Source organism: Rhipicephalus microplus, chromosome 7 (genome assembly GCF_043290135.1).
Source record: "Rhipicephalus microplus isolate Deutch F79 chromosome 7, USDA_Rmic, whole genome shotgun sequence".
Classification (NCBI taxonomy): domain Eukaryota; kingdom Metazoa; phylum Arthropoda; class Arachnida; order Ixodida; family Ixodidae; genus Rhipicephalus; species Rhipicephalus microplus.
The window spans coordinates 19233834-19257452 of NC_134706.1; the positions used below are offsets into that span (position 1 = coordinate 19233834).

At 43.8% G+C, this 23619-nt stretch overlaps 1 protein-coding gene across 1 annotated transcript in view; it reads right to left on the reverse strand.

Moving 5' to 3' along the window:
• Positions 1-2910: 2910 nt before the first annotated feature.
• The window catches only part of LOC142767139 (uncharacterized), a 28916-nt gene continuing 8207 nt past the window's right edge, over positions 2911-23619 (reverse strand). The window contains exons 6-17 of the mRNA XM_075868358.1: positions 22909-23054; positions 20273-20320; positions 20106-20141; positions 18664-18859; positions 15288-17149; positions 13108-13146; positions 12960-12992; positions 9671-9770; positions 8260-8372; positions 6337-6384; positions 4010-4175; positions 2911-3069 (exon numbers count right to left, since the gene is read on the reverse strand). Of these exons, the coding sequence (XP_075724473.1) occupies positions 3062-3069; positions 4010-4175; positions 6337-6384; positions 8260-8372; positions 9671-9770; positions 12960-12992; positions 13108-13146; positions 15288-17149; positions 18664-18859; positions 20106-20141; positions 20273-20320; positions 22909-23054 (2795 nt within the window). The 3' untranslated portion in view covers positions 2911-3061. The remainder of the gene's footprint in view (positions 3070-4009; positions 4176-6336; positions 6385-8259; positions 8373-9670; positions 9771-12959; positions 12993-13107; positions 13147-15287; positions 17150-18663; positions 18860-20105; positions 20142-20272; positions 20321-22908; positions 23055-23619) is intronic.

Consider the following 23619-nt stretch of genomic DNA (forward strand, 5'->3'; position numbering starts at 1 on the left):
GCGCAGTGAAAGTCGTCGCTTAAATAGCCACGGTTTCTAGAGCCCATCAGGGCCTGTCTTGAGACGACTCCCCTAATTAGTTTTATGGTGAGCTCTAAGCCGTAAATCACTGCATTTTAGCGGAACAGGAAACAATGAATAGGTGCAGGGCCATTAATTATTTTTATTTACTAAATAATTATAATATAAATGTATTAATCTGGCTGATTCACTGACTGACTAGTTCTTGATTGATTGATTGATTGATTGATTGATTGATTGATTGATTGATTGATTGATTGGAAGCTGGTATATTTGCGAAATCGAATACGACTCATAGAAACACTTCGAGGACAGCTCAAGGGGCGACAAAGATGCGTTCATTCGTCGTCAGGTTATTACCATAATTTGGAAGAGAAATAACTGAACCATCCGACTGTCTCTCCATCCATCTTCGTTACTTGCACCACTTGTACAATTTTCGTTTTGAAGCTGCTTGTGGGTCGATTTCGATCTGGTGCATGTTAACCCCGCTTAATCTGCACGCGCAACAGCTGGCCCAGGCACTGCCAGAACGCGCTCGCGCACTAGGGCCTTCCGGCCTGTGTAAGGAGCTGGGTAAGTGGCCTCTCCCGCTCAGATTTTCTCATAAATCACGTGATGGCATCGGGGAACGATTCTGCCGACGCGCAATGAACCAAGAGTCGGTGTTGTACCCTGGTCGCCACGAGACGCGATCGTGCATAGTAGGCGTCGGCCAACGCCGAAGCGCGACATCGTGCGACTAAAAAAAAATGGCAGCATATCCACGGAGTGAATGATGGAGAGTGGGGCGAAGAATTCATCCGTCCATTCGTTTTTGCTTCCGTCCGTCCATGCGTCCATCAGTGTGACCGTCCATGCGTCCATCAGCCCGTCCGTGCGTGCGTCTGTTCGTGCGTCCGTCCCTGCGTTCGTCCATGCAGCCGCCCCTGCGTCCGTTCATGCGTCCATCCATGCATCTGTCTATGTGTCCGTTCGTCCATCTATTCAACACTGCAAGTACCACCATCTCGCATCTTTTCATCATATATTCCCCATATAGAAGCACCGCCATCCAGCGGACATTCCAAGGACTAAACGAGAGGTGGCACACGCCCACTTTCTTACGGCTTGCACTTCAGGTCCACTTCCCGCCTTTAACCACCTCGAGTTCATGGTATATACTAGTTCACTGTATTCATGGCACTGGGGCCGAACGCTCGCTAAACCTTTCGAAAACCAAGGAGGGTACGCCCAGCGAGTATGACGTAGCAAACTTTTTCAGTCAGATAGTGCTCAATGTACATGCCAATGGCTGCTAATGGGAAATTAGAGGCGGAGAACTTGGCTTCTATTTTCTTACGGCTTGCGCTTCGTATCTACTTCCCATTTTTAACCACCTCGAGTTCATTCATGGTATATACAAGTTCATTGTATTCATGGCACTGCGGCTCAACGCTCGCTAAACCTTTCTAAAGCTAAGGAGGTTACACCCAGCGAGTATAACGTAGCAACCCTTTCTTGTCAGATAGTGCTCAATGTACATGCCAATGGCTGCTAATGGTGATCGCAGCCTGCGCGTTTACCAAAAGCCGAATGCTCCTGTCTCTCATTCCCCATTAGCAGCTATTGACATGTACATTGAGCACTATTTTTTATTGTTCAATAATGCACAGAAGAAGTCTTTCACCGGCACCACATTGGAGGTCAAAATGTTATACTTGTTACAGACTACGAGGGACGAACGGATGCCGCTATAAGGAGCTTCGCCCCTAAAATGCCCCGCATTTAAAACGACCGCTCGGACGACAATCGGCGCATTCAGCATGGTATTGCTTTAAAAGCGCTAGCACATTTCCTACAAGAAAGCGAAATCGCTGACAAGAACTATGAAATAACGTTCTTTTGTTTGTATAACACATGAACTTATTATGTGCAGTATCATATGACACCCATCATATGTGCGAGCTTCAGTAAATGACATGTCGACTGCTTTGTACACACGAACGAATACATCTTCATAAGGACCAGACGTGTGCTTTGCTGTTTTTGTGCTGGTTGGATAAAATATTAAGGAGAGACATTATCGGAGACTTCATTTGTTGGCTTTCGAACATTTCCTTATCCTTGTGTTGTGATATGTGCGTATGTGTTTTTTGCATATGTGTGCTTGAGTGTTCTACTTTCTATGCACTGTTTCGTATGTTTTCTTTTAAAATACGAGTTCAACTTTCACTCAAGGGCTAAGGAATAACCGGCGCTATACTTGTGCTCCAACAACTCCTTATATATCATGTCAATAAAAAAAAAACAACCGCTCACGCTGAAAAACTGTTCACTGGTCACCCCGTATAAGTAGGCACTAGATCGGGTGTTCCTAATTCAGTCAAGAGCTTGTTTACTCGGCCTTCGCTTGACGTTGAAGGCAACGCTTCTCCTTCATTCAATAAGTAAGAAGAATAAATGCGACGTAACAATTAAGCATTCCCAAATCATACCCAATTACGCCACTTTCACGTGACACCCTGCCCCATTCTGCGACTCATTTACTCGAGTTTCCCCCGTGGTAAGATACGGGTGGCAGTTTTTTTTTTTGTTCTTGAATAGAACATACGATGCGCAGGAGAAGCTGTCGATTTGGACTTTATATGGAAAATGACATTTACGGGAACCGCGAAAAGCGGTCGAAAGTGTCCATATGATGGCTATGGCATTTATAAAGCGCATATCTAGAAATCAGCTCACCTTGTCACATCCTCACCTTCTGTCTACCTGCTTTCATCCCTGTTTTACGAACGCGCTCGTATTTCCAATGTGTCGCTCTCCCCTAGTCCACATAGCAAAGTTCATAATGTGATCTTCCTACAAATGAATGAAGCATGCTGGAAACAATAATGGTATAAAAGAAACTGGGATGGAGGAAGTGTTTAATATCGCCACATGAGGGAAAGGAACCAGAAAGAGTTTTTTTTTAATATTGTTGTTCTACAGGTGGCCGTCTTTGTTCATGAAAGCAAGACATGAGGAGCGGGTACCCGTCGATTCCATGCAGTTATTTTTTTCACTCACCTGCAAAAAAAACAAGCCCGAATTACGGGACAATGAAAAATGAATAAAACAAACGTGACATACTCACTAGTGTTCTGCCGCAAGATCAACTTTTAAAAAATATCTAGTATTCCCTTTAGGCAACGTTACGGCCAGCACAGATTCAATTATCTTCTCTCACGATACATTCATTACGTTTACTCAACTATGCAAGTCAACGACACTGTTCTTTCTCCTTCTTATCATAAAAATTTCAGTACCGATAGCATGTGGGATCATCCTCAGATGAGCTCGTGACAGCATCAGTCGTTGGATCATTGATGACGCCATGATGACGTCAGAATTTTTTTGTTATTCATATTTGCCGCCACCTTTGCTTTTCTGTTCTCTGTTGCACTCTTGGCGATTTCCCCTTCAAATTTATATTGTATTTTTTACTTATGTTCTGTTTCGGGAAATCCAAACAAATGACCCGGTCCGCGGATTACTGTTCACTTTCAATATTTAGAGTTTCGTATTAAGTATAGACATGCGATACACCCACACGTGACTGATCGCAGGCACTTTTTTTTCTCTCTGAGGCACCCAATGTTCCCACTGTTTGTCGAACCATCACTCTGGAAACAATGCATATTTCAAAGCCTGCGTTCGTCTTTTATTTTATTTTTCTGCAGACCGTTATTGATATATTTCCCGAGTCCTAATGCCCAATCCCTACACAAAGGACCTGTATGTGAGCTATGAGAAATGCCTCCTTTCAAATGACACTTGTAGCTGACATTTTGGTCAAACATCGCCCCCCCCCCCCGTCCATCCAACTTTGTCTTGACCCTCCCGGCCTTTTGTTCTACATTGAATTTCGCAAATGCGGCCCGATAGCAGCGGCCAGCTTGAGACCCCCGTTCTACATTAAAGAACTTGTTTTACTCCCTATGAACCCTCAGGAAGTGCTCCCACTCACATCCAACGATTCTTCTGAGAAGCTTCAGAGCCGGCTTGAGAAGTGTGCGCAAGAATCCGTAGTACGGTAGTTGGCGGACCTTGTCAGCCAAAATGGACGACACCTCGCAGAGGATTCCAGAAAGCACGCTTGAAGGGGCGTCACCCAAAATCGTTAGCAGGATGCACTGCAAGTACAGGGTCCAAAACTCAGGTTGGAGACATGTGAAAGAGCGCTATCAAAAAATAGTACACAATTGGCAGCATTACGTACGATACTCTGGCCAGCGTCTGCTGCTATGGGAGGGTGGTGATCAGCTGTCCCCATTACAGGGCAAATCTAAATATGCAATCGAAATATGAAAGTGAAGCCCAGAAAGCGCCATCTTACCGGTGGCAGAACACCACCTTTGGTACATATAGGTGAAGTGATTTTAAATGAAAAGAAGAGGAAAGTGGGCCCCGTAACTGTCTCTCCGGGGAGTACACCTCAACAGTAGCTCACGAGGGATGGGGGTAGAGAATGGATTAAAATAATTGAATTAAAAGGTAAATAAATAGAGAAAGAGAAAGGAGAGAGGAAGGCACAGGGACAGCGAACGACGGAAGTGGGGAGAAGAAAAGAAAGATGGACACGGTGGAAGGAGCACTGCCGGCGAGAGCTCTTGTGAGCGTGAGGATATGGCGTAGGGTGAGCCCAGTCGGCCAGAGCTGCGCTGTCGTCGGAGATCGGCGTCAGGAGGTGGCGTGGGGCAAGCCCCGTCGGCCAGAACTGCGCTGTCGTCGGAGATCACGGGGGCACAACCGGTCAGCATGAAATCCAGTGAGCGAGTGTGGTACATATAGTGCTCGATGTGTGCCTTTGTGTTACAGGTCCCCTCGAAAAGCCTAAACATCTAGGCATATTTTAGTTGATGGTAGGCTATTTTTGCCGCGAGCAGTGATCTCTTAGCTTTCGGTTTGCTTATTTCTGCGTTTAAGCCCATTGTAAAAGCTTTTCTTTTGTGTCTCACATATGTTTCAACTAAATGAACGGTTCTATACCACGAACCCTGTCGAAAAGTAAGCTAGATCCTAAGGAGCTTCACCTCTAAAAACTTGTGTTAAACACAATGAGAGGCTAGACGGGTAGCCAGTGCTGAAATGGCAGATATATTTTTCTATCAATACGAATAAGCATGAAAAGAGAAAACCCGAAGCATTGAAGTTACAGTGCCTGATGTCTCGTTCCTCCTTTACGTTGCTGTACCTCGTATATATGCAATAATAATAAGGTTCCTACCTTGACTTGGTTTAGCAAGGAATATACAAGAGATTCCTGCAAAGAAGCAACATTTATAATCATTCGGCATTCGCACCAGGAACTGCAAAGTTAGTAAGCCTGTGGATTGACTAGCCAGCTCTCCTTCAGCACTGCGTCATCACTCCGGGTACTTGTAGTCAGTGCGATTTCGGACTTTGGTTGACCAAACAATGTTTTGGCATGTACACATACAATCAAGAATAAAAAAAGCGCTATTGTCGTATAAAACTTATGTATTGCGGAGAGGCCCCACCTATACGATCAAAGCGCGGCAACCATGAGACCCCACGGATGATGAAATAGTCCCCGTTCGTGCGCCCGGCAATGTTCTTCGAAGGCACGTTTCTAGCTCATCCGGCTTGGTCTTAAGATCGTCACTCTGAAGTTCGCACCTATTGGTGCAAGTTTGTGCACTTCCGCCTTTGAGCAGCAAATTCCGCTCGCCTCGAGAGTTATATTCGACTGTCTATAGAAGGCTGTAAGTCTACCAGTTAACTTGGAGCTGGCTTTGCGGAGACTGCTGCACCTGCTCATATAATGTCATCAAAGACCAGTGGAAGAAAGCTATGAGATCATGTAGGCCAATGTAGGCTATCGGTTGCCTGATATCGTGAAACTGTGAGCAAATGTATTTGCGGATAGTGGCCCCTTGTTCATACATTTATCCTTTTAAGGCAGGTGTCGCAAGGGCTAATCGTGATAAAATGCCTTCGTGCTGAGCAAACAGATTCAACAAATGGCAAACACAGCAAAATCCTAAGCAGAGAAAGGGTGCCCACTCTAAACTGTGCATAAGCAAGCGACTAAACTGCAAGTTTTTGTCTCTGGTTTCCTGCTTTCTCGACAGTTTCAAACTACTGTGCATTTTTCGCTGGACCCCAACTACCAGGACAGGGTGCTATACAATGTCTTCGCACATCCGACAGTTCCTCTCTGAAAACTTGTCCCTAATTAAAGTATCACTTGCTTTATCTTTTCTTTTTGCTTTCATACTCATCGATTCTGGGTAATCTTTGCGAACGTGTTATTGCAACAAAATTACTCACCTGAATCTGTTCCTGTCCCGCGCAGGCTTCGGTGCTTACGTTCGCGCACTGCAGAGAAATTCAAGTCAATTTGACTGCGCGTGCAGCAACACATCTGTTTACGACCACTTCTTATCTTTCTTGGTTTCACCAGCTCTGACAGTTTTACATCTTGAGATGATCGATCTGCCGTCTTGCCCTCCGCTAACCTTTTCAGTCAACTGATTTCACTTCATCCTAAATTATTTCAGTATTATCTTGCAGCCATAAATTGGACCTTGGGTTGGAGGTTTACAAAGACTTGAATTTATCAGCCCTTTTTAAGAAGGCGCCATACTGTTCCTCAACATCTCTTATTGAATCACTGTTGAAATATCAGTTCTTCACACTGCTACTGATCTGTGAAACACATGTGGTGGCCATAGGCAAAATCGCTATGTTACTCCGCTTCGAACTTATGTTACTTGTGCTCGGAGATTGATGAAAACTTTAAAGCAAGCTGTACTTTTCAGTAACTGTACTCTATCAGCTCTAAAAACTGTGGCATGTCCCACGACCCAGGGAATGCAAAATGAAAACCAATTTTTTTTAAATTGTGTCAGAATAACTGTGGCATTAGTGAACGCGCACCGATTAATGGTATTCAACCTTTCTAACGGCGCGAACAATGATGATGAAGTCATGAACGACGTAGACCACATAACTCTCAGTCAGTAATAACGTGAGGATGGACACTCTGTGACGATGAATGATACACAGTTCACAGAGCCTTATACGAACTGGTGGAAAAGTAAAATTATCGGTTTGATTGTTTTGGCCGTGCACGAGTTCATAGTTCCATGGATATTGATGTACAGGGGGTCAAAAGTTCACAAACCACTATTCCATGTACTGCTATGGGAGCACGGCCGGCGAACGTTTCACCAGCACTGTAACTAGTAAGAATAGCTGTGCTAGATTAGTTATGTCACACTCTTAGTCAAAGCTTACAAAGCCAAAAACATATTGAAAGATGACAAGCGCTCACGAAACAATGGCGCGGCGACTCCATCATGCCGCATCCCACACTACTCACTGTGACACCTTTAATTTCTACAATGCTCTGAAAAGTGCAAGTAGCTGGATCGAGTAACGAAAAACTTCATTGCATATTACACGAGACAAAAGCTTCACACAGGAAGTGTTCATTATTTTCCTGCACCATACGGGGTGCTTTAAGATGGCACTGAAGCTAAGCTGACTTGTAGTGATGGCAGGTACGTGGCAAAATTGAAAAAACAGACTCCTTGTATTACATTTTATTGACTAATAAATGATAATGTTATTACTAATACAATACTGTTAATAATATTAGCAATATTATCAGGGATGCTAAGTGCGAAAGTCACAGTATTATTGTGTCGAGCGCCGTAGCGGTAGATTCTGGAAATTTCGGCCATGTAATTCTCTTTTAAGGGGAGCTGTGACCCTTTTTTGACTGTCTTATTTAGCAAGATAATGCAAGTAGGAAATAATTGCCGACGTGAACCCAATAAACATTACGTACATTGGTGCTAACAGAATTGATGCTATTAGTCTACGAAGCTCAAATATAGAGAAGAGCAGGACCTAAAACGTTCGTTTGCGAACCTAACTGTGCCCCTTCAAAACGAGACGGCCATGGCTGGGCTCAAGCCTTCGACTTTGGTGTGAGCAGTTAAGCACTGTAGCTACCATGCTACCAAGATAGCCGTTGACATGTAATGACTTAGTGTTAGTCAAATTAATGAAAAAAAAACTCAGTTCAACGTGTTTTTGTCGGTGTGTTGTGCTTTGTTCTTTCATCTTTGGTATACTTCTTACAATTGAGAAACGACTATGATTAGGGCAATAACCATCGACACTGATGATGTCCGCGTGTAACAAAGGATATCGCCATTCCAGTCACTTCATCGCTATCCATACCTGTGCAAACCTTCGTGGAAGTGTCAGCCTTATGTTTCCATTGCAGGACAACCCATCCAGCGCCATATCGTTGCATGTGAAGGAACTCAAAACACCCGCAAGGCTGTCGTCATCTGCAATATTTAATGTCGTCATCGTCAATTTTTCTTCGGTGAAAATTCTGCACAAGTCAAATGAACAGCGCGCAAAGATGGAAAATGTAGAAGAGGCACAAACAACTGCGTTGACTTACCACTGAAGTGTCTATTGGGGAGTAGCAGCTATGTATACAAATAAGGTAGCCCGAATCGACAAGGATGCCTGTATGGCCTTCTTCGTGACTTCATACCACAAACAACTGCTTCTAAGTTATTCCATATACAACTTTTCTGCCACCAACGGGGCTCCGCAGAACTCGTTCACAATATTCTGTGGGCATGTTCTCCTGGTTGTTCAGCAATCTGCCCTTCCTATGCCTCTTTCAGCTTCATGGCTAGCTCAACTGCTGCAGCGACAGCACTGCAGATACGTTGCTTTTGGATTTGATTTCTAGACCACGATGTATTTTTTCCATGAACTAGAAGTGTTCTTTTCATAGAAATAGGTGTGTACTTCCTTGAGCCTTCACACAACTAAAAGGCGGTTGTCCATTATTTGTTTCATAACCTATCTCGTATATACCTATGAGGATCTTGCAGAACACATTGACTCTATGTATAGCTATACGAAACCCGACATCACCGTGCAAGACCCCAAAAGCTATTAAATAGTTTATTTGCGTTTCAAAACGTTGTTGGTATTTAGGTATCTCAATATAGGACGAGACCACAATATAGACAGCGAAAGATATTTGACAGTGGTCAGGATATTACGAAGGATAAAGCTGGATAAGTTACAAAAAATCACTTAATAAGCAGAAGTTTTTGTGAAATGCGCCCCCTATTTTGTGATCAGCCGCTGAATATCGGACAGAAACCTGACGCTTTGCGAACAAGGGTTAACTTAAGTAAGGACGGCGCAGCGAGCCATGGAAAGGAAAATGACTGTGTAACCTTCAGGGTCAAGTAGGGAGCAGAGGGGGGACCAGGGAACCAACGTGAGTTAAGGGTATCTTAGTCAAAGTAAAAAGAAAAGGGCATTCGCGCAGCACGTAGCGTGAAAACATGCCAACTGGCCACTGGTCCTTGCAAGAGGAAACAAGCACACGATAGAAGAGGGCAGAAGGTCATATCGGCCGGTGAGGTTATGAAGTTTGTGGGGAGAACGTGAGCCTCGCCGCAGCAAGCGCAGGAACGGGTGGCCTGGTGAAACAAGGGGCATGTATTTGCCATCCAATAGGCGCAGTCACGATGTGGTGGCGGCCGGTGATGCTGTTTGTTACGATGATCATGGTAATGAAGTTCATAACTAATGAAAATGATGTGAAGCTTACCATCTGAACTGAACCTTCTGAACGCAGCGATGATGAGGTCCTTGGCTGCGGCGAGCAAGCACTGCAGGCTCATGGATGTGCTGAGCACTCGAATTGTACACTGAAAAAAAAAACAGGAAAAAAATTGACGACTCAGTGCAATCCACTGCTATGAAAACGTAGTCTGTTCACTGAATGAAAATGAGATTTCCTATATTTTCAATGTATAGTGAACGCGTATTACAAACATCGAACAGACAATAAGCGCTTTTACTTGTTAGTTGTTTTATTTAGGCACGCGTGACTCTCAATAGAAAAGTTTGCTTGAAAAAAAATCTGGCAAGGAAGGAAGGGAAGAAAATGGCATTTGCATCTTCTCACGGGGGGAACTATAGTAAATGCATCGCAGAGTGAAGTAGGGGAAGGGAGGTATCACGTGACTACCGCGTCATTCGGTGTAGTTTGGGAATGCTTAATTGGTAATTTCGTCTTGATTATTCTTATTTAATAAATGAAGGAGAAGTGTTTCATTCAACAAGTGGTGCGACACTGATGTACGATTCAGTGCCTACACGTATGGGGTGTCCAGTGAATGGTTGAGCACCGCAAGCATGCCACTTTTTTACTACCAGACGCTGCCTGCGTCGGCCTTCCGATGTGAGAGAGAGAGGGGGGAGCAAACAGTTGGCACGAGACGCGAGCATGCGGCACGATATGCGAGGCGTGAGCATGCGCAGTGGGCACATGGACGACGCCGACTCCACGTTTAAAAATAAAAGAGGAAAATTACGGTTGTCTCGCCAGTCCTAAATAACTGCTGTATTATGGACTTAAAAAGGGAGAGGAGGGAGGTCGAAAGTAGAGCACACAGGAAGAGAGAGAAGGAATGTAATCCTGAAAATTGGTCGAAACTGCTATATTATGGACTTAAAGCGAGAAAATAGGTTGAAAGTAGAGCACACGGGAAGAGAGAGAAGGAATGTAATCCTGAAAATCGGTTGGAACTGCTATATTAAGGACTTAAAGGAAGGAAGAAGGTTGAAAGTAGAGCACACGGGAAGAGAGAGAAGGAATCTAATCCTGAAAATCGGTCGAGCAATAGGACAAGAAGGACATCGTTAAATTTTTAAGGACTACAGACAAACAGCCGTATGTAGACTGACAGTGATGCCGTAACACCACACGCGACTACCGAAGTGCTGCGTTGCGTGCGTGTGGTGATAACATTCTTCTTTACGATACGTTGTGCATGCGCAAAGAATTTTACACGCTAAAGAGAGTAATAGCCTACCCTGTCATTTAAATATTGTGTTACTTGTCTGTACTCTTTGCATCAAATTTCTCTAACTACGCATCATAACGACAACTGTTGTTATGCCTGTCGATGTAAAGGGAGTATGCTTTTTTATTAGGAATTCCGGGTTTTTGAGAATGCCCTATTTTCTGTACGTCAGCTTCAAGTATATTGCTCTTTTCGCTGGTATTTTACCTTTCGTGTGCTATATTTTACTTTGTCACGTGTGTAGCTCTTGTTTCTACGCACTTTACTTCTTTCCTAACTCTAAGTTAATTGGTTTTTCTTTTATTCTTTATTGCAGGGTTCACTAAACGTTGAAGTTGGCATTTTTTTTAAATGTATGTAAGAACAGGTTGGGGCCAATGCATGGCACTGGTTACTCCACTGCTCTTTGTTGAAAAGCTTTCGTCATAAAGTAGAAACAAGCGCAAATGGCACACGGGAGAACACACACGCACTCAGACCGAGTTTTTCAATACAATAATCTCTTCCCACAACAATAGAGTCATAGAGAAAGAAAAAAACTTTTTATTTCTTTATGATAGAGTTGACAAAACGAAACTGTTGGCAGTACTAGAATTTCCACAAATGTATGCCATAAACGTTCCCTGAGGTATTTTCTTCTCAGCTCCATGTGCTTATCAGCATCTTCATATGTGCAGGCAGCACTGTCAGTCTTCGTGTAAATCATGCCAATTCTGTCAGTCTTCGTGTAAATCATGCCAAGTCAAATCTGCGAATCACTGTTTTTACAGAGTGGCTAACTTCTATCAGAACAATACAATTAACGCCGGTATCATTATACGCAATTGAGAGTTCTGTGAATCATTTTTTTAAAACTAAATTTTCTTGTGCAATCGACAAGTCAAGCTGCTATAGCGCAGCTTTTTTCCTACTTTCCATGCCACAATTGTTTCTTGTTTGTGTAAATCACGGTGTATCGTTGTGGTGAAGTAAATTTCAACTTCAAATTTCAACTTCAACAGCACGGCTTGTTTTGAGTCGCTGCATGTGCCAAGCGATCAGCTTGGTCATTTCGTGTGTCCTCACACCAACTCAAAACACACTGGAACGTTATTAACATTATTATATGGTTTAAATCTCTCGCGATGACGTATGACTCCTGTATTTCATAAGTCAGCACGCTCCTGTATATTTTCACCAGTATAGGGCATCACGTGGCACCACCTCTTGAAGCCATATTGTGGCTTTCGCTGAAATGTGTGTACTCTGAGGTGGTTGTAGTGTTAACATACCCTAATTACTCGCATGTTGCATGTTTGAGCGTTGTTCATGCAAGTTTGTGTTTGTGCTAAATGAAACGCACAAAATGGTGTCTGCTAACGTGCTACTTTTCTTACAATACTGCTTTCAAGTGAAGAAGAAATCACACGGAAGCAAAGAGTGCCATTACCTCCATGTGAAAAGCTTAAAACCGCTCCTTATATGCGCTTCACGTACTTTACATGCATCCTAACATTTTTATACGCATATATGTCACGTGATATCAACAGTTTTTCCTTTGCGCCATCAGTAAGGTGGCCTACATGTCTTACATTATCGAGCACACTTAAAGTGCGTTATAGAGTGAAGCAAAATACCCATTCTAAAGTCTTGAATTCACGTGCTAACTCTAGTTTTTTACAAGATAAAAGACTTCGACGCGTGATCCAACGCGAAAAGGGACCTTCGGTGTCGGCATCAACACGAATGATACGAAAGGTCATCGTGATGGGATGGCATCACAGTTCACCAGAATTGGTGACGTCATGATGAAATAACGACGCGACACGTGGTTACATCATGGCGAGGTATCGCGGCTACGTCAAAGGTAAGCTGATTCCCGAAAATGCGTCGGGCGCGGAAAGCCATGGGGTGGAGGAGAGGAAGGGAATCAATACAGTTTAATGAGAAAGGAAGATGAAGCAGGTGATTTTCGTTTTCAGAATGTTTTAAGCGAATCTTCAAGGAACCGTGTGACTTTGTTCTTAGAAATAAATGGGCGCCACTTACCCTCACCACGTTTCCGGTGATTTCGTAGGCATCCTGGTGAGTAAAATTAAGCAAAGCTTATATTAGCCAATCCACGAACCATTTGAAGTGTTCAATAACTATTATCCAACAAGCCACACATACCAAGAAGAGGCATACCACAACTCACGTTCTCAGTCGTGCAAGCATCGCGAATCGGTCCGAGACACTGCAAACAAAGAAGCGAGTAAAACTTACAACTAAACCACGGCAGCTTAGCTATGTTTACATAAAATGAAAGTGAATTTTACAAAGACCCTGGTCTGACGAAGATTTTTTTTCTTGGCAAGCACCCGTACGATTTGTTATCATTACTCGAATAATAAAATTTGATCATAGAATCCAATTTCACGAAGCTTTTCCTGAAATATTTGAGAACGAAATCAATGAGTTCATTATAACTTTGAGGGGGACCTGTTTTTGTCGTCATTGTGCTCTAACGCCGTTGATTTGAAGCGTCTAGGCGCCTTTATCATGGTTCAAGCTTTATTTTGACGTGACTGCGGGCCTTGCTGGATGACAGCACGCCTACTATTTACAGTGATTCGAGATCGGTGGTCAGAGCATTTGCCAAAAGGTCCAATATCGAAACCGGCTTTGCGGATTAGTCCGAACGAAGAGCTCGAGCCACACGCACTCATTTCGCTCCGCCGCGGTGTTCTAGCGGCTAAAGTACCCGGCTGATGACCCGCAGGTCGCGGGATCGAATCCCAGCTATAACAGCTGCATTTCCGATGGAGGTGGAAATGCTGCAGGCCTGTGTGCTCAGATTTGGGTGCACGTTGAAGAACTCTGGGTGGTCGAAATTTCTGGAGCCCTCTACTACAGCGTCTCTCATAATCAAAAGGCGGTTTTCAGACGTTAAACCCCACATATCAATCAACACACACTCATTTGGTTCCCAGCTCACATGGGACGCATTGAGGGAGCCCCGCCCAATTTCAACGAGTCAGCCCACATAGCTGTGCGAGGACTAGTAAACCGCTATAGCTATTGGGGGGCGCGGTGCGGATGTTTTGGAGAACCATGACCCTCTCCCATCTCGTATAAGTAAATCACAAAATATTTTTACCTAGCACCGAGACAACACCCTTCACCAAACAGAAACCTAAGCAGACTTCAGGCTCTGACACCCCCTGCCCCGCCATGGTGGTCTAGTGGCTAAGGTACTCGGCTGCTGACTCGCAGGTCGCGGGTTCAAATCCTGGCTGCGGCGGCTGCATTTCCGATGGAGGCGGAAACGTTGTAGGCCCGTGTGCTCAGATTTGGGTGCACGTTAAAGAACCCCGGGTGGTCGAAATTTCCGGAGCCCTCCACTACGGCGTCTCTCATAATCATATAGTAGTTTTGGGACGTTAAACCTCACATATCAATCAATCAATCAATCAATCAGGCTCTGACACCCAGACTTCTTCAGGTCGGGGCGTACCCTAACCCTACGGTATTGCTCAAGATTTATACCGAAATACAGCCAACTAATACGTGTTCCTGCTGCGATTTTAAAGCTAACTTGGAACGCATACTCTGGTGGTGCCCCACGTTACGCTGTGGTGAAATCATTATGTCGTTCAAATGGAAGGAACTTGTTACCAGCTCCGGACTCGAACAACAGTTATGGGCAGTCCAACAGGCCTGCGACGCAGCAGAGACTTGGTCTTTGTGTTCAAGCGCGCTCCTGCTCGGGCGCACTCCGAAGAACCTAATAAAGTTCATTCATTCATTCATTCTTGCATTCGTTCATTCATCCATCCATCCATCTATCCATGTAGGCCACGCTCATGCAATGAAAAAAAAGGCTCCTTATGGATAGGGCTCTTAGGTACCGATTGGTGATGCTAGAAATGGCGATGCTGTTCTCGCTATTTCGTGGTTTATGCGACTGATGGTTGTACCAACTTCCTCTCTCAATCTGCTTCTACAGTCACTGCATTCGCCTTGTGGATCTTCGCCTACTCGAAGCCCGTCAATGTTTCAAGTGACTGTTAATCTATACCCTGCATAGTCAGACTGTGGTTCGTACACCATAACCCCTACATGGTACTCCCTATAGATTTGGGCGATATGAATGGCTGCATGTTAGGCCCCTCTAGATCAAGTCTCATGGTATTTTCACGCGGACAGGCGTGGATTTTCAGCAACAACAATGCCACGGTAACTTTTAGTGTTGATATACGTTTTTGACTTCAAAAGATCAAAAAATTTAACGAACTTCCCAACCTAACCAAATAATTTCAGCAGGGTCGCCGGTTCCTTAAATCTCGTTTCCACTGTATCAAATCGCTGACAATGCAATAACAAAACTCAACTTACCGTGTCAAGGCCGAAGAGATTTGGCAGAGTGACGTTAACACATGATGGCTGCGATTCTGTCGTAGAGCCTGCTGATGACACTGTAGTTGAGGCAGACGTCACTACCGGTGTTGCATTGCTGCCTTGCATCACCGAGACAGTGGTGGAAAGATTCCCTGTGGCAATTACGGATGACGTGGTAGTGAATGTCGTCGTGATTGTGCGACCAGCTGTAGATGCCATGATGGTAGTGGAATTCGTGAATGGATTTTCCCCGGGTACAGTGCCGGAAGGTCCCAAACTAAACACGTTTGAGGAGGTGGTCGACGTCATCCCAAAACTTGTATCACCGGGTGCAACGTCAGCGCTTGAAGAATTACCCGTAATTGTCGAGAAACCAGTGCCTTGGCCCCGAGTCGGTGACGTAACCATAGTGCTATCGGAAGGTGCACTAACTGTGATATTACTGGAGACGTTTGTCGTCGGGGCAACTGTAGTCATTCTCATTGACGTGTTGCTATTTCGAGGCTCGGTTGTTTCACCTGTACTTTCTGCTGTTACGTCTTGTGGACGGACCGTCGTTGCGGAAGCAGAGATGTTCGTTGTGCTGTTTTGCATGACAGACGTCTGAGTTGTAGCGTCATCGGACGTAGAGTTCACATCTGGAACGCCGACGCTAATCGTCATGGTGCCCTGCGTCAGGATATTTTCCGAGGTAGTCGCATTCGACGAGTCATCCATAACTCGACTTGCTGATGAGCTCATCGTTGAGAACGAAGGATCAGTGTTTGACGTCGAGGTAGCTATGATTCGATCAGTAACAGATGAAGTACCAGGTGATGAGGTAGAACTACTTGTAGTGATAGTGAAGTCTTGCATCTGGGTCAAAGATGCTTCAGAAATGCTGCTTGCTGTTTGGTTGGACGCACTGATTGTGGACGTGGAGACATTAGCTGGCGTATTCGGGTCCTCGTCTTCTGCGGGGGCTGAACTCGGACCCATCGTAGAAGTCTGCCCGGATGCAGGCGACGGTAATGAAGATGCCACAGAAGACATCGTTGTTACGTAAGACACCGTTTGTAATGACGTCCCCGGTGATGCCACTGTTGTATTATCTGAAAAAGCTGATGAAGAGTTACGCAGCGTCACTGAATTAGAAGATTCTGTCGTAAAATTTGAGACAGTGGTTAGGTTGATGGACACCACCGCAGGCGTGTTTGTGGTAACATCACTCATGGTTGAGAAAGTGGCATTTCCGGAGGTTGAATTCATGCTGGTTTCCGCATTTTCTGACGTGATACCAGCATTCGAAATTGATGAGCTTCCTGAAACCGTATCTTCATCTGGTTCATCTGAAGAGGACGATGTTCGTGTTGTCAGTGCAGCAAGAGTGGTCGCGTTCGTGTTAGCGAAGCTCATGCTGGTTTCTTGGCGTAAAGTGGAATTCACAGACCCCGAGCCCGTTACGGTGGTGGTTTCATTTGTAGTCGACCAGCTTTCCCGGTGGCTGGAAGTAGCTGTCGCTAAAGATGTCATGGTTTCGAAATTCGCTGACTGCGTCGGTGAAGTTGTTCGTGTTGGCGTTCCGCTCAAAGTTGGAGTGTTTGAACTTTGACTTGATATGTCGGTAGTTAAAGGAGAAAACAAATTTGTTGTGTACGTGCTATCACTTTCTAGCGTTGTAGCTTCGAAGTTTGTGCCAGTTTCAATGGAGCCTGACGTCATTAATTCATTGTTCCTGGATGTGCTGGTTGAAGGTATACTGGTATACGATGCACTGGCGGTTGGCATCGTCGTTGAGGTAGCGGAGTCGGACGATGTAGGTAAACTTGGTGACGCAACATCACTACCCGTTCCATTGACGCTTGCCATGGTATCCATATCTACGGGAAAGAAGCAAGGAAGGTACACATTGTTCAAAAGCTCGAGATGTTCTCACTGCTTAAAAACTTTGTAGTGACTGCATGCCAATGCAAAGTGCATCTACCTATATTCAAGTAGTTCCTCGCACTAAGTACCAACGCTAATTTTGCCATCTGCGAAGTAAATTGTTTAGCCAAGCTTGATGCTTATGTTGAAAAAATAATTTTTATTATAATTCAAAACGAGTTCGTAACCTGTCAATTGCGTTGTTGTACCAAATTTCAAGTGAAATCTGATTGCTGTTAAGAGTGTAATATATTGTCCTTTTTCTTCTACGATAGTTGTGGTGAAAATTCGTTTATATGAATGTAACAATAGTTACTATATTCGAAACTTCTCGCCAATAAAGTTGTGGTGTAGGTACGATAAAGATATTGTACTGATGACATGTGCGTCTCGAAAACCCTGCCGCGGGAGCCGAATTTCCATGAAGGCGATATGTCAAAGGCTTTTGTGCTCATATTTGGATGCACGTTGAATGATCCCAGGACTTGGCGGTTTCTGGAGCACTCCCCGATGGCGTCTCTCATAATCCTATTGTGTTTTGGGGCAATAAACCCCAACAGTGTATATTAAACTTAATTTGTAATTTTTTATACTGTTGGAACAATTGAGAAAAAAAATGTGTGAATGCACTTCATTCAGTTTCACGTACGAAATACCCTATGTGTATTCTGCATAGATTAATGTGAGACACGTTAGTCGCTTCCTTTCTTGCATGCGCAAACAAAATTTATCATCTTCTGAACAACGCTAAATAAAGCTCACTCTGGACAACATGATTCTTGTTCATTCTATTCATATCCTCTTTATTGGCACAATCTCGTGCTTAGTACAGGGTTCATCCAGTGTGTCTTATCAGTGTCTCATAGCTGCTATGACGATAGGTTGAGGCCGCATGACAAGTAGACTCTGGGGGCTTCGTGATTGCATTGCAGTGCGTCCTACTCAGTTTGCTATCAGTCGGAGAAGGCTCTATCGTGTGCTGTTCCTTGAGGATCTACTGCGTCGATGGAGGACGCAGAGTGGTTCGACTGCCTACAACAAACAGAGAAGGATTTCTCAATCGAGTACAAGGTGTGACCTACCGTCCCTACAGTTGAACGGCTCAAGCAACACCTGAACCTACGGCCACAGCATGCAGTCAACGAGCTCGTTGAAGTCAACGTGGCCTACCTTAAAGGGGCCCTGCAAGAATTTTTTAAAGTAACTGGGAAATTACTCCTTTATAGATGTTCATGGAAGAAGAAATTTACTGCCACAAACTTTTGAGAATCCGTCTAGTACGAATGGAGCTCCAGAGATGGCAACGCGCTTTTTACACCCTCCCCCACTGCACATCTGTATATAATGTGTCTCCTTGTTGTATGTCTTGTGAGGGGCACCGGAAACCTCGTCAATTGAAATCACCACTTTTTGTCCAGGCCTTCCTCCATTCCCAAGTGAAGAAAACTTGAAAGCCAATTTAACTCACCATCCTCGCAGCTGGCCAAGTGAAGCAGCAGAATGGTCAGCTGTTCAACCGAGTTCCGAACTTGTTCGGCTAGGATGGGCCACGTGATCACTTGGGTGAACTGTTCCAAAGCTTGTCTTAGCAACTGGACTAGCGGACAGGCCAGGGAGAGCGCCAGTTGAGGCCTCACGTCTGCAGGGGCACCCTCAAAGACACACTGCAAGATTTGACGGATGTGTCGCTGTAAAGTTTCACAGAAACAATAGCGAAAAAAAAACTCACCTTTGCCCGTGCGCTTTAGGAATGATCAGCCTTTAAACAAATCGCTCGTTCAGCAATTCACAGGCTTTGTCAGATGGTGCGATTGTACTCTTCTGCCACGTAATATTACATGCATTAAAAAAGGCCCTCTCACTAGATGACTTTATTAATAAGGTTCTTGTTTTTATCAAATTTCAAATACGGGCATGGCTTTATGGTATAACACCTTCTTGCCACTCAGAAACACTCGGCTCGATTCTTACTCCCACCTAAGAGTTACAGCGAAAGCTGTTACGAGAAAATAACAAACTAATGTAGTGGGTGTAGTTGTTTGCGACCGCTGGTTTCTGTTACCACTATCACACGAAAGCAGGAAAAAAAATAGATATCCAGGAATGGGGCTGGAATTCAAACCCGTTTCCTCTGCGCACCAGTAGCGCATTGCACCATAAATTCAAGCCAGTGGTACAAACTTCTTCACAAAAGTATCCTACGCAGGCGTCATATCGAGAAGGAATCACGTTAACATGAATGATGTACCATGGTATGGAAGTATAACAACTTGGCGCCACACATTGCAAATTGCAGAGCGGATCGTTGAATGCTCCCAACAGCAGTGCAAAGGGCTCAGCCATAATTGCGTATCGTCATCAGCCACAGTACCGAGAAAATGCTCACAATACTTTACAAATGTGTAGCCTCATACCTCGCTTCTCCGCAGGACAAATAACGGCATAACGGGAAAGGGGGAGGGGGGGGCTTCCCTGTTTTACTAAAAGAATGATGTTTTATGGCATAGTGTTTATTTTGCAAGTGTACTTCTATTAGTTGCCTTCAAGAGAGTTTACCATGGACTCTAGAAATAGCCCACTCTTCCAGCTTTTGCTGGTATTATGTGGCGTCTTCCGCGCAGGCTTGTATTTTATTTTTTATTATGTATTTATTTGCGTCTATCTCAATTTTAGCTCACGGACAACGCTTATTTCTCACTCACAACCAACGACGCCCACGCCGAAATCGATGCCGAGATTTATTCAAGTATAGTAGTAATCGGCTTTAATTTATAGTACACTTTTATTCGAAATGGACCTTTATTATATAGATATATAATGCTATCGCGTCGAAATTGTGTCTACTAATACAACTGCAAATGTTCAGACATGCTTTGCAAGGGACGCTTTTGAACAGCATGATATACCCACCGTGAGCATACCAAAGAGTGCTTTCAACGTTCTCATCTGGAAAAAAAAAGAGAGAATCAAAACGCACTAATTCTTCAACGACATTACTTGTAATTCATAGTGTACGTTAGGTGACGAGAGGCATAGTTGGTTCGACTGTTCAACTACTAAGGAAAGAGCTACACTACCTGTGGCTGTTCATCCTCGAAGCAGATCAGAGCAGATCTATCGGTGCACTGCAATAACATGTGAAATTACTCAGTACATTGCGTGTCAAAAACAAAAAACACATGGTATTCACACAGTTACTCGAAGCAACAGGCTATTAAAATGTACCAATGTGTAGGCCGCAGCTGTATAATGGCAACTTTATATAGGGCTTGTAGAACTGAAACAAAAAATCAGACTGCTCAAATCGATTGGTACCGCTTAAAAGAAAAAAGTTGTACAGCTCTGCTTTATACGGGCTACGCAGACTGCTATAGACCGGGGCCGAGGAGGGAGGGAAAGGGCTCAACTCCTCCGAATTTCATGCAGCAAAGCTGTGATAGTGGAGGCTCGCCGCGTGCCATAGATAGAAAATTATCGTGATCATCAACGGGCAAGCACTCAATCACTACTCACGCATTCTGCGGATATTGTTAATGATAGGTGCCGCAATTGATTAATTAGAGGCTCCTGATTGGTGTTTCGCGCACGTGTGGTCCCGAGCTGTTTGTTAGGGCCCAAGTCTAGTGACTATTGAGATTTGCCCGATTTCCGAGATGCATATGTACGGTACGAGTTTTACGCCTCGACTGCTAAGGTCAAGGAGTAAGAAAGACAGCAGGTGAAAGAACGACTACACAGAGTAAATGAAAAAAAAAGATAACAAGATTAATAAAGAGAGAGAGAGAGAGAGAGAAATGAAATTAAAAATAAATATCAACGGCCGAGAAACTAAGGGGACAAAAGAAAGAAATAGAAAGACACACGAGAAATAAACATAAAAAAGAGCAATCTATCCATGCTAGGCACACTATAACAAGGCCTGAAAAAATACAAGTGAAAGGGTAAGAGTCTAGCCAAGCCAGCAAAGGCTAGGTGCCCACGATGTCAGCTGTAAACTTACTTACACGACTCCCTGCATCCTGAGCATATTTTGTTTTCAGCTCTGCAAGTGCAGAATTGCATGCATAAACATGCATAAAGGGCTTAGAGGTATCGGTAAATCTTGGGCAACCTATAGGTTTAAGTTATAGGAAGATCATCAACTGAACTCTAGAAAATCGCTGCACGTTAATCAAACAATTTGCATTCTTATCTATGCTGCCATTGTTTCTTTAGTTACATTATTTCACCTTTGTTCAAGACAATCGATAACTACTTATTTCGAATGCACACAGACAAAGACGAAAAAAAAAGAAAAACACGTGAAGGGCTTTTCTTGAAACACACGTTAGGGCTCCCAAAGCACACCGAGTTCGAAGACGGGAGAAAGCTTTCTATAGTGGCTCCACTATGCTTCATAAAAGTTCTATAACTCCTCGCCATTTATTCATTCATGAAACGTGAAAAAAAAAACAAAAAAAACATTAGAGGCCTCGGACCTGCACAGATTTCTCGCTTTTTGGCCTCATACTCCTATCTCCGCTTGCACCATGGAAAACGGATAAAAACAAGGAAGGGGAATTAGTTGATTGCGTACGATATCTACGTTAAACTGGGTGTGTGACCAGCATGTCGAAGCTGGGTAAGAGAGAAATTATAAGGAATATGTCTCATTTATTTATTTATTTATTTACTTATTTGTTTGTTTGTTTGTTTGTTTGTTTGTTTGTTTGTTTGTTTTAAAATGCTACCAATCACTCGAGAGATTATAGCAGGGAGATTCTATGAAAACATTTCTTCAAACAGTCATACATTGTAGACGTCATACCAAAGTTCTTCATGAAGGACACTGGTTATACCTTACCTGTAGAAAAACACTGTAAACTTTTACCGCGTATTCTGTATTTATTTCTTTTATTCACGTTTCAGATTTGTGAAACTTTTGGTTTCACCGAGTAGAGCTTTTAATTAATTTAGCTTTCTTTTTGTGTAATATGGCACGTTTTCGTTATTTGTTTTCAGAGAGAGAGCAACGAAGAGAAAGGGCGAGAGGTTAATATATTAGCATCCGGTTTGGTACCCAGCACTGGAGGGTGGGGAATAGGGGCGAGAATTTTCAGAAGCTAATGGCCCATTCCCCTTTGTAATGCTTCGGCGATTGAGGTTAACAGAAATAAATAAATAAATAAATAAGTCATAAATAAATAAAGAAACACATAAACATGTTACTTGAAACAGTTTATTTACAGAAAATACATGGACGAGATTATCATGAAAACGAACTATAAAAAGATAATCGCTAAACGTGCAACATGGCCCAGTCCAGAGTTTACTTCAACATGGCCCCCGTGAACAGATTGAGTAAGTGAGTGAGTGAGTGAGTGAGTGAGTGAGTGAGTGAGTGAGTGAGTGAGTGAGTGAGTGAGTGAGTGAGTGAGTGAGTGAGTGAGTGAGCGAGTGAGTGAGTGAGTGAGTGGGTGAGTGAGTGATTGAGTGAGTGTATAAACTTTTATTTGGTCCAGCTTGGATTCAAAAGACACGAATTTAACACTCGGACTTAAAAGACGTGGCTTGCAAACACGAACACGAAAGAAGCAAAAAAAAAAACTGCCAGCACGTTCATCGCGTCTTTGCTTTTCTGTATATAGTGTCAGTGTTTCAAAGCCCAGCCTATGGATGTGAATACATCCCAACTAGCTCAGCTGTATGTTATTCGAAGAAAAGCTAGGCTTGCCTGTCGCACGGCGAATGATGAAGGAAAGAAGACGCTCAGGAGAGAGCCGCAGCGAACGTCTCTCGAGAGTGCCGGTTGGGCGCAGGCGTCCAGTGAGAAGTTGAGACGGTAGCACAGGAGGGTAGCCACCGGAGTGACGTTGACCGCTGCGACAATTGTCACGAAACGACGCCCTCGCTTAGTTTTTTTCAATGAACGTTCTACACACGTATTTGAGAACTGTTACTCAATATTAACCTTAAATGAAACTTTGATTACCCCACGTGTTCGTATCTAATTTAGCGTCAATGAATTGACTGTTGGATTAATATGGTTATGCTCGAGAGCCAAGCTTAGAGCACCCATCCACGCCTTCCAAACCAACACACACACACACACACACACACACACACTAACCAATCGACAAACAGTGCTTACTGCTACCTACTACCACTAGATTGCCTTACAACTACTTTCGTTACTGTTACCTTTTTGCCACCGTTAACTCGCTACTATCCTTTCGTCCTTCATTTCCTTTCCAAAGTGTAAAGTAGTAAACTGGACAGAGGCGAGTTAACCTCCTCTCAGGCTTTCCTGCATTCCAACTTTCTGTTCTCATACTATTATTTCTATTACTACTGGTGCTTCTTCGTTTTCTACTACTACTACTGTTACTACTACTGCTCTACTAGTACAACTACTCTTTCTCGTCTTTTTGTCTCCGTCCCTGAC